The sequence below is a fragment of the Ovis aries genome, chromosome 2 (assembly GCF_016772045.2).
Source record: "Ovis aries strain OAR_USU_Benz2616 breed Rambouillet chromosome 2, ARS-UI_Ramb_v3.0, whole genome shotgun sequence".
Lineage (NCBI taxonomy): Eukaryota > Metazoa > Chordata > Mammalia > Artiodactyla > Bovidae > Ovis > Ovis aries.
The window spans coordinates 39,051,781-39,068,328 of record NC_056055.1 but is presented as its reverse complement, the minus strand read 5'-3'; the positions used below and the strand labels follow the sequence as shown (position 1 = coordinate 39,068,328).

Sequence of the window (16,548 nt, the reverse complement as noted above, 5' to 3'; positions counted from 1 at the left end):
CCGGGATTCTCTGTCCATGGGATTTTCCAGGCAAGAATACTGGAGTGGGTTGCTGTGTCCTCCTCCAGGAGATCTTCCTGACCCAGGGATCGAACCTGTGTCTCTTATGTCTCCTTCATTGGCAGGCGGGTTTTTTTACTGCTAGCGCCATCAAAAGAATAGATACGTGTATATGTATAACTGCATCAGTTTGCTGTACTAATACAACATGGTAAATCAGTTATATTCCAATATAAAATAAAAGCTTTAAAAAAAAGAAAAGAAGAGCAGGGGTCAAAGGTGAAACCTTAAGGAGCACTTATTGGTGACTGGATGGTGGGGTATTTGACTTACGCAGACACCCGTTTCCTCAGCTCGGAGACAGGCTGGCTCCTCCTCTGAAGGGGTGCTGACCTGTGGTGTGCTGCCGGGGACGCGGCGACTCCCGGCAGTGGTGGCTCCCTCCCTCCCTCTCTGTGTCGGGCTCAGCTCTGCCTTCTCTTTGTCAGGAACTGTGGTGTACGGCGAGCCCATCACTGCCAGCTTGGGCACCGATGGCTCTCACTACTGGAGCAAGAACTGGGCCAAGGCTGCTGCTTTTGTCACCTCCCCGCCCCTGAGCCCCGACCCGACCACTCCAGACTTTCTGAACTCTTTGCTGTCATGGTGAGTGTCAGCGACTTGTTCCCAGCTCCTGTTCTTGGTCTTTCCTTGGACGAGGCTGACCCTGTGGGTTCCGATATGGCTGGCAGAAGCTGGCTTGCCAACAGAAACCTTGTCCTCCAAACTCGGATTGCTGGGTGGGAGCAGGGGGTTAGCATCTGGATACTTTCAGGGGGATTCTGGGTTAAAAGCCAGGGCCGTTTTGAAAGTCACCCAAAGGGGATGAATGAGGTAGCAAAAAGGTTTCACTGTGTGTAGTGTCACTCATAAGACTCCTCATGGAAGAGACTTAGAGACACAGCATTTAATGAAGCTTTAGTGTCAGGCCATGTCTTCCTGAATTTCCTGTCTCCTGCGGGGAGCATGACTGTGTTAAAAACCTTCAGTGGCCCGACACATAAAAAGAATAAATTCAAGGACTATCTGAGGTAAAGATCAGTAAAAGCCGTTGCTGTGTGTTCCTTGCAGTGGCGACCTCCAGGTGACCGGCAGTGCTCACTGTACCTTCAACACGGCCCAGAAGGCCGTTGGAAAGGACAACTTCACCCTGATCCCTGAGGGCACCAACGGCACGGAGGAGCGAATGTCTGTCATCTGGGATAAGGCTGTGGTAAGGGGCAATGGGCTCATGGTGGTGGTCTCTGAGCTGTAGGAGAAAGCTGTGGTGAAGAGTGGTGATCTCTGAGCGGTGGACAGGGCTCAGCTTTCTCCTGCCTCCCCATCCAAGGGCCCTGGGTCTCATGCAAACCTTGAAATGGCAGTTGAGAAAATTCTAGAAACCAGTATTTGTGTGATAATATTAGGTTTGGAAGTCTAAGATCACTCCCCATAGGTTATTTCTTTTTAAATACCCATGTATGTTTGTCACTATTATTATCTGTGGACCAGGAGAGACTGGGGAAAAAAAAACACGATGGTCTTTAAAATATGAATCTTGTGATCATTCAAGAGAAAGCTTTCTTCACACCCTGGTGACTTACTCTCCTGCTCTTGGAAATAGACTCAGTTTCCTTAAAATGGTCTTTTGGACTCTCTGGATTTAACATTTGTCCTCACTACAGGATTTGACAGGCCTGCTTTGAACATACATTGACTTTGAGGAATCTTTGGGGCTTTTTATTTTTAATGTCTTAAAATGTAACAACTTTAGGTTTTCTGTTTCTTATGGATTTTTTTCAGTTATGTAAACTATATATATCCTTATTCCAAAAAGAGTAAAGAAGTAAGTTAAACTCATTCATGACATCATGATTCAGATCCAACTACACTGAACATTTTGGTGAATGTCTTTGATTTTTTGCTAGTGAGAGAGTGCACATGTGTGTAAATGATGTGTGTATAAGTGAGTGTGTAACACAGGCATCATATAAACTATTTTGTAACCTATCTTTTACAGTTAATGTAGTATAAAAATTCTGCACATCCTTCAACAGACTTGAAAAACTCAGTGTTCAATAGCTAACTCTTCCATCTTGATGCTGAACTGTAATTCATTTGTAATTCTTTGGTTGACCATTTAGGTTATCCTTGGACACATCTTTAGTGATGCTTATAGGAGAAGCTTCTGCAAGTGGTATTTTTGGGTCAAAGGGTGTGCATATTTTTAAGGCTTTTGATATTGCTTGTCAGAGTTCCTTCCAGAAAGATCACACCAAATTTGTGTGCTGCCAGCAGGAGATGGCATTCCCTAGTTCCTCCTACCAGGTCCAGATCAGGCTTATCATCAAAAAACCCAAAGCATCACCAATTTTATTGTGAATTTTGTCTCATTGTTTTACATTGACTCTCTTCAATTACTGATTAAAATGTATATTTCTTTCATATGCTTTCAGCCATTTTTATTTTTTTTCTCCCTTACAATTCGCTCATTTCCTTTGCCCATTTTTCTATTGGATTTAGAGTGGATTTGCTAACAGTGGATTCATCTCTTCAAATCCCACATTTAAAGGGACACGAAGTACACATGGTAGAGATGAGAAAGTGGGGGGAGGGATGTGTGATCGATATCCAGAGTTTGCTGCAAGGATGGGGCGCTGAGACTTCTAGGTTGGCTGGACTAGGAGCTGAGGTCTGTGCCTGTATCTTTGGAAAGAACAACCATTCACATCAAATCATGTGTCCTAAAGATGCATTGAGGCCCCTTCAGCTTTTTTTTTAAAAAAAAATACTTCTTACTTTGAAATAATTATACTTTCAGAGGATTTTGAAAAGACGGGATGGACAGAAAGGTCCTGTGTGCCCTTCACCTGCTAATAGTTACATCTCGTGTATATTTGGAGTGTGATTTCCAGACCTGGAGAACGACAGTGGTGTGGTGCATGTGTCTAGTTCTGTGTCCTTTTGTCATATGTAGATTCATGTAACCACCACTGCGATCAGATAGACGTGTCCTCCGTCATCACAGAGGCCCCCATGCTGCTGCCCCTTTATAGTTGCACCCACCCCTAACCTGCGAGGAATCTCCGTCTCACCCCTGGTGTGTTCATCTCTTAACTTGGTTATTTTGAGAATGTTCTATAAATGAAGTCATACAGTATGTGACCTTTGGAGACTGGCTTTTTTTTGGCCGTGTCAGGGCTTGTGGGATCTTAGTTCTCTGACCAGGGATTGAACCCATGCCCTCCGCAGTAGAAGTGCAAAGTTCCCACCACTCGACGACCGTGGAAGTCCCTGGAGATTGTTTTTTTCCACTCAGCATAAGGCCCTTAATATCCAAAGCGTCTCTTTTTATTGCTAAGTAGTGTTCCACCCTTCGACATTTTAACTTGTTTTTCTTACACGCGTGTGTGTGTTGTCCTCCTCAGGTCACTGGGAAGATGGACGAGAACCAGTTTGTGGCTGTGACCAGCACCAATGCTGCCAAAGTCTTCAACCTGTACCCTCGGAAGGGCCGCATTGCTGTGGGGTCCGATGCTGACTTGGTCATCTGGGACCCCGACAGCGTGAAGACCATCTCTGCCAAGACCCACAACAGCGTAAGCCCTGTTCACGGCATGGACCCCATCCAGACCAGTAACAGTCTCAGAGAAGGACAGAGGCAGGGACAGTCCCCAGGATTTATGAAAAGAACTCGCTGTGATCGGAAGAAACTTTTCCCCAGGATATGTTATAACTTGCAATTTGCTGAGAAAAAAATAGCTCTTTCCTTTTCTTTAGTGAGGTCAACATGACCGTTAATTTTATCATCACTTTGGAGTACAACGGCCTGTCTATGGCTAGAAAGTCTCTATCTCTGGACCTTCAGAGCCTCTAGCATCATGCCTGGACCTCAGAAGCTTCTAGAAGTCAGGAAACATTCCATTTTAATAGTTTGGTGCATCATCTCTCCTGGCATCCCCTGGTGCAAGGGATTCAAATAAAACATTCAAATGTCCACTCCCGAGATGCCCACTGGGCACTTTCATTCTTTGAGGCCACTGTTTTCTCACTGTCAGTGTGGCCATACAGAAGCCTAAAAGGCAGATGCTCTTATGTCCTAAAGGCATGAATTGATTTGGAAGAAATAGAAGAAATACCCCTGAAGGCATTTTGATCAGGATTTTAGGATCTGTAGTTTTGGGGTATCTCTTGTCTCTTGGTCTAGATGGCAGAGCTTGAGGGTGCCCTGTCTTGGTAATAGGACCCTGGGAAGGTGACTTCATGTCATGTCTTGGGATTGTTGGCTTAGAAGAGGGGTTTTGATGAGGCTCCTGAGTGTCCTGGATTCTGTGAAGTCAGCGGGTATTAGATGGAGATGTAGATACCATTGGTTCTTCATTAAAAAAAATTGTGTGTGTGTCTGTATAATATAGAAACGGCAAAAGGGAGAACTTTGGAAAAGAAACAGGTATAGGACAGAGTTTTTCATGTCAGAAACCTCTATGACTTTTTCTTTGGCCAATCATCACAGCTTATAGTATCTTCATTCCCTGACGGGGATTAAATGCCAGATCCTCAGCAGTGAGTCCTAACCAGCAATGACTCCTGGACCACCAGGGGATTCCCCTGTATGACTCTTGAAGTGAATTCTTAGTGAATGAAGAGGCTTTTTGAGGTAAACTTCTAAACTGAAAGCTGACTCAGTGAGGAATCTGACTCTAGGTTGCTCACTCCAGATGTCCTGGGCCAGCAAGTATGGACGCCTCCTCCAAGGGCCAGCTCAGGGAGGGCTTCTGGCATTTCTCCAGAACACTGCTGGACTCTTAGCTAAATCCTAATCCTCTTTCCTATGTGGACAGAGGGTCTTGGGCTGCACAGGCACCCGTGGGTGCTAGGTGGGTGGGTGCCTTTAAGGAAGTCTGCTCAGCTCTCAGTATTAATGGTGGATTTTCCCTTCTTCCCCACTGGCTGGCTTAGCTCCACAGCGGAGCCTGACAGCGGCCCCTACTGGTGACTTAGGTCACGACCTCCCCGGGGCCCATCATTGGCTTTTTTATGGGCAGGGATCCTAGGGTCCAAAAGGAGAAGGGGGCAGCAGAGGATGAGACAGTTAGATAGCATCACTGACTCACTGGACATGATTTTGAGCAAACTCTGGGAGATAGTGAAGGAGAGGAAAACCTGGCATGCTGCAGTCCATGAGGTCGCAAAGAGTCGGACATGACTGAGCAACTGTACAACAACGACAACAACAACCTAGGGTCCTGCCTTGTGAACCTACCTCTTCTCAAGCCTTCAGCATCACAGCTCCGTTTACCCTTTCATTTGGCCTTCTCAATAAAGGGATGGTATTATTATCTCAATCGGGAAGATAAATAAAACGGAGGCTTAGAGAGCTTAACTGACCAGTCTAACGTTACATAGCTATTTTGCGGTAGAGCTAGAATTAGAACCCAAAATTGTCCAGGGCTTTTCCCTGCCAGACTGTGTGTGCAGCCTCTTGGTCAGGGTCAGAGGGAGAAAAATGTTTCTCCCTTACAGAGTCCCCTTCCCAGAGGTAATGGAAAGAGCCGACTGGACTCACCGTGTAAGCTGCAGACGGCCTAACTAGGGCGCCTGCATGGGAAGCTCTTAACCCTGCAAAGAGAGGATGTAGAGGGGTGATGATTCAATAAGACAGATTCCGCCCTCGAGACATTCAACAGCAATGCCCTGCCTTTACCTCCAGGCAGTCCTGGAGATCATGACTTCTAACAGTGCCTCTCGCCCATCCAAACCTCTTTGAAAGAGCATGTTTGTGCACCACTAATTATCTAGGAGAACACTAGCAGGAGGCTTTCCCCGTGTAATACAGTATTTCCTACCACGGGGCTAATTAGCTTTAATTTGGAGTATTTAGCTAACTCTTGTTGACAGCCCTGTTGCTACTAAGCCTCTGCTTGGATTTGCCCAGCATCCAGCCAGATGAGTCATTTTAGGAAGCACTTGTGGGTGGAAGTTATAAGGGTCTATACCTGGTAAACGATCAGGTCTCGCTGCCTCATTGTTTGACAGAGTATGCGTGTGTGTTAGTCGCTCAAGTCGTGTCCTACTCTTTGCAATCCATGGACTGTAGCCCACCAGGTTCCTCTGTCCATGGGATTCTCCAGTCAAGAATACTGGAGTGGGCAGCCATTCCCTTCTCCAGGGGACCTTTCTGACCCATGGATTGAACCTGGGTCTCCAGCATTGGAGGCAAATTTTTACCATCTGAGCCACCAGGGAAGCCCTTGACAGAATATAGGCTCTGAACACCCCAAGTTGTGACTGACCATTGAACTTGTGAATTTTAAGTCACTTAGAGCCATAGGACTTTTTCTTCCACATCTTTTAAAAATGGGAGGTGACCCATAGATCTTCTGGGTGGTGAGATCCATCTTTTTTTTCTTTTTTGATATGAACCATTTTTAAAGTCTTTACTGAATGTTACAATATCATTTCTGTTTCATGTTTTGTTTTTTGGCCACGAGGCATATGGGATCTTAGCTTTCCAATCCAGAGATTGAACCCTCAGCCCCCCTGCACTGGAAGGTGAAGTCCCAACCACTGGACAACCAGTGAAGTCCCATGAGATCAGTCATTGTTAGGCAGCTAAACTCAACATGTGCATCTCAGGATGTCTTTGCCGCTTGCAATCTTGTTGGGAAAGTGCGTTAAAGAACCAGACGGTGAATGAGGGATTTTCTAAATGCCCACAAAATGCTGAGTAGTGGGCTAGATGATTTTGTTCCTTTTATTTCATGTGATCCTAGCATCATTCCTGTAAAGTGGGCTGTGTCCCCTTAGAGATAAAGCAGCTGAGTCTCAGAGAAGTGTGAGGGATTTGTCCAAAGTCATACAGCTGGCAAATGGCAGACCTGGGACGTGGACCCCGGGGCTGCTGGCCCCATGGCCAGGGTTGTCTCTGTGACTACAGGAGGGCATGAGAGGCACTTGTCAGAGTGTAGACAGTTAACTGTGGGGGGACATGAAAGAGCTGGGACTTGATTCAGCCCTTCAACGATAACCTTTTTGAAGGTCCTTTCAGAGCAGACAGAATTCTTTCCCATATAATGCTTCCTGTGTTATCATCTCTACATGAGCCTTGCAAAGGAGGCAGGTGAAGACACTGGCGGTCTGAGGCAAGATTAAAGCTCGGAGTCATACAACTCCTAGATTTCAAACAGATCTAAGGTGCCACCAATTTTAAGATACTGTGTTTAGGTACTGCTATGAAAGAAAACACGTCCAGAAGGAGGAGTCTAATAGGATACTGCTCTAAAATTAAATGCTTTGTGCCAAGGGCCAGCTTGTGCTGAGCATGGGATACATGAGAGCTAGATCTGCCAGGTACAGAAGGGATGGCAAAGAATCTTGCCTTTCTTGATCCTGGGTTTTGGTGCAGAGAGGGCAATACTGGCTTCTTGGAGAATCTGAACTGAAAGCTGGGGCTTATGCAAGCTGTGTCCAGCAGAAGTCCAGAAAAAAACAAAGGGTGAGATTTTCCTGTTATATTTTACAGGTTTGGGAACCCCCCAGGCCAGTGGGAAAAGCTGACTCCAGTCCCCTGGAAGGGTTCAGCTTAGCCTAGGCTGACATTGACTGGGCAGCTCCATGTGCTGTGAGATACAGGCTCATTTCAGGGACCAGTGTCTTAGAACCGATGAAGGGCTTGGGGGCACACACTGTGGTCCTGGGAATCCATGTGCAGAGTTGCCTTCTTTCCCGCAGGTGCCTCTTCCTCTTATTCCTCCAGAAGCTTTCACGTTACTCCTTTGAGTCTCAGAGCAGGGCTGTTTCGTTGCTGTTTTCAGTCAACCCACAGGTCCAGTGTGAGCTGATGGGCCAGCCTGGGGCTTCTCCATGCTCACCACCCCTGCACTAAGCAGGCGATGTTGCCCTGAATGGCAGTGCATCAGCTCTCTTCACAGACTGACTCTTCAGTGCTGATAACCTGGTCCGAATCTCCCCAGAAGCCCAGCTGCTTTTTATGGATGGAAACTATTGTTAGTTGCTCAATCGTGGCCCACTCTTTGCAACCCCATAGACTGTAGCCTGCCAGGCTCCTCTGTCCATGGGATTTCCCAGGGAAGAGTACTCGAGTGGGTTGTCATGGAGCTGCCTGTTAATTCTCCAGGTCCGGGCAGCTGTACCTGTGAGCAGGACAGGCGTCTGGAATCTGGAGAAGGAGCAGTCGGGGAGCTGAGGCTGTGGGGTGGGGCTGTGACACGTGAAGCTTTTACTGTTATCGCAGCAACAAACTCACTCAGACAGAGACCCCAAATGTTTTCCAAGAGGGCACACAGATACATCCCCCTTTCACCATGAAAGGCTTGGAACCAAAAGGATGACTGCCTTGTTGGGAAATTAAACCTCAAGCATTTTATCGATGGCATGTCTCTGGAGTTACCACAGTCCTTTCATTTAGCAACTTCAGTTTAACCACATCGCTAACTGATTGGAAAACCAAGCGAACCAGTGGGAAAAACGACTCGTGGATGGCTCATTTCAAGATTAAATTTAGAACTTGGTCAGAGAAGGCTTCTTGGGGTTTTAACCTGATTGGAGCCTGAGTTAGTGAGAGCAAAGTCACCGCTTATATGAGGAATCATTTTCTTATATTCGTGTGGCATTTGCAAACCCCTCTGCTTTTCTATATAACTTTTCTCTTCTGTGATTTTTGCCCCTCAGTTTTGTGTGTGTGTGCTGAAACTCAGACAGAATTTAGACCTAGTGATGAAGTCCTGGTCAGTTAGGAGAGGGACCCCATCTCTGGGCTTTTCTTTCTTCTGAGTGATGGCTGGGCAGTGAGTACTGCCAGATTGATGAGATTTTGCCAGGACGGAGGGCGAATTCTGAAGTTTACTATGTTCCCTCCCTTTTAGTCTCTTGAGTACAACATCTTCGAAGGCATGGAGTGCCGTGGCTCCCCACTGGTGGTCATCAGCCAGGGGAAGATTGTCCTGGAGGATGGCACCCTTCATGTCACCGAAGGCTCTGGGCGCTACATCCCCCGGAAGCCCTTCCCTGACTTCGTTTACAAGCGTATCAAGGCAAGGAGCAGGGTGAGTACCTCTGATCTTAGGAGTGGTTTCTCTCATGGATAAAGTTCAATTCCATTAACATGGAGCACCCTGAGTCAAACTGATGAGGTGAGTACAGAAGATTTAGGGAGAAGGGAAACATGGTCTTTTTATTCCTGGAATTCAGTATGCCAGTGGAGGAGTCAGGCATGTCTGCAGCCAGCCAGAGTAATGTGAGACTGCATTGTGTACTGTGATGAGGCTCAGAGGAGGGAACTGCTGCTGCAGTTATAAGAGAAAGTAACATGGGGAGAGGGCATTTTGAGTTGGGTCTTGAAGGTTAAGTAGAAGCTGAACAAGTCAAAGAAGGGAAACAAGGGAATTAGGTAGAGACAAGGTTATGAGCATAGAAAATGTAGAGTGTATTTAGGACATGGTGAATGCTCTCCAGCACTGGTGCTTGAGGACCGTGAGGCAGGTGGGTGGAACTGTTGGAATTAAAGGTAGAGTAAGATTGGAAGCTCGGGGCCAGATCTTGAACATGTGACCAGACCCTCTTCACAACATGTTTGAGAATTCCTACGAAGTTTAGGCTCAAGTACCTTGGGAGAAAATGGGAAGAACTGTTCATCAGTTTAAAAAAATTTTTTTAATATATTTATTTGGCTTCATTTGGTCTTAGTTGTGGGATCAAGTTCCTTGTGTGTGTATGTGTTAAATTGCTCAGTCGTGTCTGACTCTTTGCGACCACATGGACTGTAGCCTGCCAGGGTACTTGGAATTCTCCAGGCAAGAATACTGGAGTGGGTAGCCCTTCCCTTCTCCAAGGGATCTTCCCAACCCAGAGATTGAACCCAGGTCTCCTGCATTGCAGGCAGATTCTTTACCAACCAAGCCATCAGGGAAGTGCCTCATCAGTTTTTATGGGACCCATGTTAAGGAAGCTTTGCACTGGAGCTGGGGTGCTGGCTGCGTGCTGATATCTGTCCCTGCCATATTCTTCCATAGAGAGCCCTCCACCCCCAAATCCCACAGGGCCATCCTGGCACCTATTACTTCCCCATCAGGCAGGTAGTTGCCAGGTAGGTATCCTCTGTGAATGTGGCCTGAGTTGAGGGGTTCTTTTGTTTTGCAGCTGGCGGAGCTGAGAGGGGTTCCCCGCGGTCTGTACGATGGACCTGTGTGCGAGGTGTCCGTGACACCCAAGACGGTCACTCCGGCCTCCTCGGCTAAGACGTCTCCGGCCAAGCAGCAGGCCCCACCTGTCCGGAACCTGCACCAGTCTGGATTCAGCTTGTCTGGTATGGTTATGGCTGGGTCAGAGCCTGCTTCTGCAGGGCCTTGCTCCATGTTGCTGGTGGGGTGGGCATCACTTTTGTAGAAGAAGAAGTGGAAATGAATGATAGACCCATTCTCCCAAAGATGTAATTCACTAGAGATGTGATTCACAGCAGATGGCGGGTTGCCTTTCAGAATCTTGACATGAGTCTGTATCACATATAATGTTCTGATGGCTGTACTATATCCGGGACACTGTTTTTATTGTTTGTCACTAAGTCATGTCCCACTCTTTGTGACCCTGTGGACTGTAGCCCACCAGGCTCCTCTGTCTGTGGGATTTTTTTAAGCAAGACTACTGAAGTGGGTTGTCATTTCTTTCTCCTGGGGATCTTCCCGACCCAGGGATCGAACCCATGTCTCTTGCGTTGTCAGGCGGGTTCTTTACCACTGAGCAGGATATCAGAAGACATTTTTTCAATGTATTATGTCCATCGTGGAAAAGGATATTGTGGTGTTTTAGGACTCTCCTCTCCCTCACAAATGCAGTAAATTGGAGTGGTTCAGCTTGTGGAGTCTAGAGTTTAAACAGCTTAACTTCGCAGCCCAGATGCAAGCTGTGCTTTGGTCTTCTCATGTGTAGAATGGGTATAATGGTAGTAATTGTCTCTTGGGGTTGTTGTGAAGATTAGGTGATTTAATATACATATAAAATGCTTAGACTCAAGTCCTTTGATAATTGTTAGCTATTAGTCTGGATAAAATATGTGACATCAGGAAAGGTGAGAGGAAAAGAGTCCAGATTTAGAGCTTCCCTACTTGAACTTCTTTCCAACCCTTCATTTGGCCAGTGATTAGAAATCTTCTATTTTTCCAGCTCCCTGAGTCACAGATGTGTACCCAGATCTCTATGATGGGTTAAGGAAACAGTGAATCAGAAACTTTTTTTTTTTTGGTCAGATATACTGGGTTTTAGAAAGGTGCCATATAGAGATTACCCATTTGCAAAGAATTTAAAAATAATGAGCATTAGTTTTTCCATAAAGTAATGCATGTTACTCATGTTACATGATACTATCTGTGCTGTCTTTCACCAGGCCATTCAAACATAAAGACCAGGTGGGATGGGGAAGGAGGTGGGAGGGAGGCTCGAGGAAGGGGACATGGGTATACCCATGGCTGATTCATGTTGATGTTTGGCAGAAACCAGCACAATATTGTAGAGCAATTAGCCTTCAATGGAAAATAAATTTAATTATTACAAAAACAAAAAACCCTCCCAAAACATAAAGACCATCATGACTCCTATCTTTTTCTAAAAATATATATTGAGGTGTAGTCAATTTACAACTTTACGTTTAATTTCTGCTGTACAGTAAGGTGACTCAGTTATACATAGACACATTCTTTTACATATTTTTTTCCATTATGATTTATCATAGGATATTGAATATATTCCCTGTGCTATATGTATGAAACTTAAACAGACTCGCAGATGTAGAGGACAGACGTGCAGTTGCCAAGCGGGAGGGAAGGACTGGGAATTTGGGATTAGCAGATCCAAAGCGTTACACATAGGATGGATAAGCAACAAGGTCCTACTGCATAGCACAGCGAACTATATATTAACTATATATTAGCTATATTCTATATTAAGTGATAAGTCCTATCTTTGATTACACAGAAGATGGATAGTGTTAGGGGGACAGAGTGTATCTTTGGAAAAGCCACACTTAATTGACCTACTGAGAACAGGGACAGGATGTAGTCTGAGTTGCTCAAAAGCCTGAAATGTGGTGGTAGTTTATATATAGTTTTACTTTTCAGGTAATGGATCCAACTAGCTTTTACAAGGACGACTTTATACCATCTGTGATTCTTAGGCCACTTGAGGCCCATCCTTTTTTTGTGGCTTATCCTTTAAGTGAGGTTTTAGAAGGACAATGAATGGGCCTGACAGGTTTTCTCCTAAGCTGTGTTGTTCCATTGCAAAACATAAAATAGAGTCACAGATGTGGAAACCAAGGGGGAAAGGTGGGGAGGGATAAGTTGGAAAATTGGGATTAACATATACACACTACTGTATATAAATTAGATAACTAATAAGGACCTACTGTATAGTGCAGGGAACGCTACTCAATACTCTGTAGTGACTTATATAGGAAAAGAGTCTTAAAAGGAATGGATATATGTATATACGTTAACTGAATCACCGTGCTGTACACTTGAAACTAACACAGCATTGTAAATCAACTCTATTTCAACAAAAATTAATTTTTTTAAAAAAGCTATGTTATTTTGGTTTAAAGCAGGGACCTGGGTAACTGTCTCTGACCCTCTGTCTCCTCTCCAGGTGCCCAGATTGATGACAACATCCCTCGCCGCACCACCCAGCGCATCGTGGCGCCCCCTGGTGGCCGTGCTAACATCACCAGCCTGGGCTAGAGTTCAGGGCTGCCGTCAGCGGGGGATGGGACACCTGAGGACTTTCTGAGACTTTCTTCCTTCCTTCTTTCCTTCCTTTTTTTTTTTTTTTTTTTTTAGGAGCCTGTGATAGTTACTGTGGGGCAGCCAGTTCCTGGGGCTCCCTCTCGAGCCCCCACTCTCCGTCCCTCACCCGGAGTCACCTATTTTGCTCACCCACCTCCCTACACATCTAGGAATATCACACCCTGAGTCCACCAAGCCCGTACACAGAACCGCATCCAACACTCAGACATGCGAAACAAAGCAAATCACAGTGAGGGTGTTTCTCATCTCCAACCCGTGTTGTATTTGTTAGCGTCTTCCTGGTCATCGGGGGAGGGGAAGATAAAGTGAATTGCCCAGAGCTGCCGTTTTTCTTTTTAAAAGTTTTAGCAGAGTTTTCTTTCTGGGGCTTAGGGTGGGGTGGGTAGGGGAGGGGGGAGATTTTTTTTTTTTTAATACAAAATTGGAAAGCCTAATTCATTATTACTACAAGGGGTTTGAACTGGACGTCCTAATGATGCAATTGTGTAACCATCAAGCTGATTCAGGGTGGTGGGCAGACTCACCATCTCCCTCCTAAGAGGCTGCACAGCATCCACACCACCATTCCATCGTCTTCTGGGTCAAGTGTTAATAAAGGAAAGGTTTTCTTTCTGGCCTAGATTTTTGCTGCAGACGAAGTCTTTTGAGGATTCCCTTCTCCTCTCTTTACCTCTCTTTTGCTCGCACTCTCTCCCTCTCGCCTTGTCATTCATGGATAGGTTCACATGTCTGCTCTTTCTTCGTGTTTCCTCCAGTGCTGTCTCTGCCATGCTGGTTTTGTTTTTGTTTTCCTCCCATGATCTTTGCCAGTGACCAGGTCTGCCATTGTACTGTGGTCCTCAGAACCTGCCTGGAAAGATGTGAGCTTCGTCATCGCAACCATTGTAAGATGCTGTCCTAGTCTGTATAAAACTCGTGCTACCCACTCACATCCCCAGGATGTGCCTTTGAGTTTGGGACGCTCCCCATATGCAGGGAAGGGCTGAGTTACGTACGGTGTCACACATGGGCCCAGAATAGACCTCAAACGGTGCCGAGATGTTGGAGAAGTCTGAGACTCTAGGACCTGAGAGATTTTCCCCTGTGCAGTGCTAACTGGGCTAAAGATACAATCAGATCTGTCAGTCGAACCTCCTGACAGATCTTGTAACTTGTGAGCCACCCAATCTCCAGCCAGCCACCAGCTAAGAGGTGCTGAGCTGATGGAGGCTGGCTCTGAGGGCTGCTGTTTCCCATCTAAATATCTTTGGGGGCACCAGAGTACACTGGGCTTCTCACTTTGGAGAAAAAAAATTTTTTTTCTTGTCCGGTTATTTAGAAAGACACCATGCAATATACGGAGGTCTCCTAAACTCAGAAAGTCCATGGGAAGTTTGGCTTAAAGACCATTTTAGGAAACTTACTTGGTGGTCCAGTTTTTGGGACTTTGCCTTTCAACGTGGGTGGTGTGGGTTCGATCCCTGGTCAGGGAGCTGGAATCCCACATGCCTCGGGGCCATAGAAGCAAAACATAAACAGAGGCAATGTTGTGGCAAATTCAATGAAGAGTTTAAAAAAAAAAAGGCAATTTTAATTTGCAAGAGGAGAAATCTGTTTTGTGAGTCAGAGTTGTGGTGGGGAAAAAAAACTTGTAAATTTGATGTGTGGCCTCTTAAAGACCACAGGCGACCTTGTGTCCACACCCTACCCTCTCCTGGTCTCAGACACTCTTTCCACTAGCTGCCTTGTGGCTGTTCCTGTCTTTGTTGAGCTGTGTTGCATCTTCTTCCAAACGTGTTTACAGGTCCTCCTACGCCATGTTACGTTTGCAGGCTTTTATAAAACCAAATCTGCTTTCATAAAGCGTAACATCAAAAAATAGCTCATCCCATCACGACACTTATCTCTCCACACACGTTTTGCCTTTGGGGTTATGGTTGGGGTTTATTTCTTTTTGTTGGTGTTGTTGTTTATTTGTTATTTTAAAAGGAAATTGCACTTTTAAAGAATCATTGGTTAACTTAATATATTTGTTTTTTTATTTTTTTCTCACCTGCACTGCGAGGGAAATTGAACCAGTCAGAAAAAAGAAAAAGAAAGATTTTTGTTTCAATTCTAAGAAACACTTGCAGCTCTCTTCTCTTCACTTGAGTCTTCCTGTTTTTCCATGATGCTCATCTTGGTTCTTTCGATTGTTTCCTTGAGACAACTTAAAACCTGAAGATTTCTGCAGGCTGTGTAAGCATGTTTTCCTGTTGGCTTGCTTTGTGTGTCTGTTAAATGAATGTCATGTGTAAATGCTAAAATAAATCGACAGTGTCTCAGAACTGAGTAACTGCAGTGACTTGATGCTCTCAACCATGTAGGATTTAATCATAGATGGTTTTTAATCCTTGGAATTGTGATTGTGACCCACGAGTGGAGGAACTTTCAGTGCTAAAGCTCATTACATGTGTAGCCCACCAGAAGAGTACCTTTTTTTTGTAACCACTGTCTCAATGGCAAAATAATTACGGTAAAAAAAACCAACAAAACAAGTCTCGTGTTTATTATTCCTTAAGAACTCTGTGTTATATTACCATGGAACGCCTAATAAAGCAAAATGTGGTTGTTTCAGGGTGTGTCTTGTGTTGAGATGTTCAAGGAGGCAGGCTGCTTGACTCAGGCCTCCTTCAAAACTTCCCTCTCCTGAACTTTCTGGATGTCTTCAGCCTTGTTTTGATGACTGTGCTAATTCAGAAGTTTTCACTGCGTGTTCTGGTAATCTTGTCCAGGCCACTGAGGTTTAATTGTGAACAGAGCCCTGAGTCTCAGAAATTCGTGGACTCCACCCTAAGACAGGCCAAGGGAGCCTCCCGGATCGAGCTCCAAACACAAGTTGGGAAGTGGAAATTGGTGGGACCACGTGGGTTAGTGTGGTGACCCCCTTGGGCTCTCCGCATCCCTAGAGCTTGTTCACCCTTGAAAATCCTTAAGCCTCAGAAAGGTATAGAAGATGAGAGACTGATATATGTGGGCCTGCATCAAAAGCTCAGTCAAGGAGCTCATAGTCCAGTGATTAAGACTCAGTGCTCACTGGGGAGGGCCTGGATTCAGTCCCTGGTCGGGGAACTAAGATCCCACAAGCCAGGGATATGAAGCAGGCGTTCCTTTATCCCTGGCAGGCAGGTGCCAAGAATGCACATCTGGAGGGCATGGTGAGCCATGCCCACTCCCACCTACCGATGCTTAGTCCTCACAGTTACCTTATTAACTAGCACCGGTATTACTGATTCATTGGTTTGCAAAACACTGAATGAAGCGGGTATGTGAGTGGGGCTCCTCTGTGCCCATTGTATGGTTGATGAACTCTTCCTCTTCTATCCAGCCCTGTCCAAACAGGATAGGAGATGATTTACAAAAATACACACACTCTGCCAAGCTTGTATAAACAGGGTGTTTGAGTAAAGGGAAATTAAGAGCAGAAAAAATCAGATAAGGTCTGAGTTTGGTTGGTACAGCACAATGTCATGAGGTTGTAAATTTGTGAGGGAATGCTGAATGTTCTAGCAACAAATAGAAAAAAAAGGAAACATGGGCAGAAGACCATGTAACACAGTGACCCAAAGAGAAATAAGTCCTTCCAAAGGAATACAGATTCCTGGTGCTCAGCCCCAAGGGCAAGTCCTGGGTCCAAGGACCATGGCGTTGCCTCTGGGCTGGCTGTCATCCTGACATCAATGCTGGCTGGTGGCAGAGC

At 45.6% G+C, this 16,548-nt stretch overlaps 1 protein-coding gene across 2 annotated transcripts in view; it reads left to right on the top strand.

The window, feature by feature from the left end:
- The window catches only part of DPYSL2 (dihydropyrimidinase like 2), a 118,473-nt gene extending 103,048 nt beyond the window's left edge, over positions 1-15,425 (top strand). For both annotated transcript variants that reach the window (XM_015093083.3, XM_004004167.5), the window contains exons 9-14: positions 489-645; positions 1,111-1,252; positions 3,447-3,617; positions 8,904-9,083; positions 10,177-10,342; positions 12,673-15,425. In XM_015093083.3, coding sequence (XP_014948569.2) covers positions 489-645; positions 1,111-1,252; positions 3,447-3,617; positions 8,904-9,083; positions 10,177-10,342; positions 12,673-12,764 — 908 coding nt within the window. In that variant the 3' untranslated portion in view covers positions 12,765-15,425. The remainder of the gene's footprint in view (positions 1-488; positions 646-1,110; positions 1,253-3,446; positions 3,618-8,903; positions 9,084-10,176; positions 10,343-12,672) is intronic.
- The last annotated feature ends 1,123 nt before the right edge of the window (positions 15,426-16,548 follow it).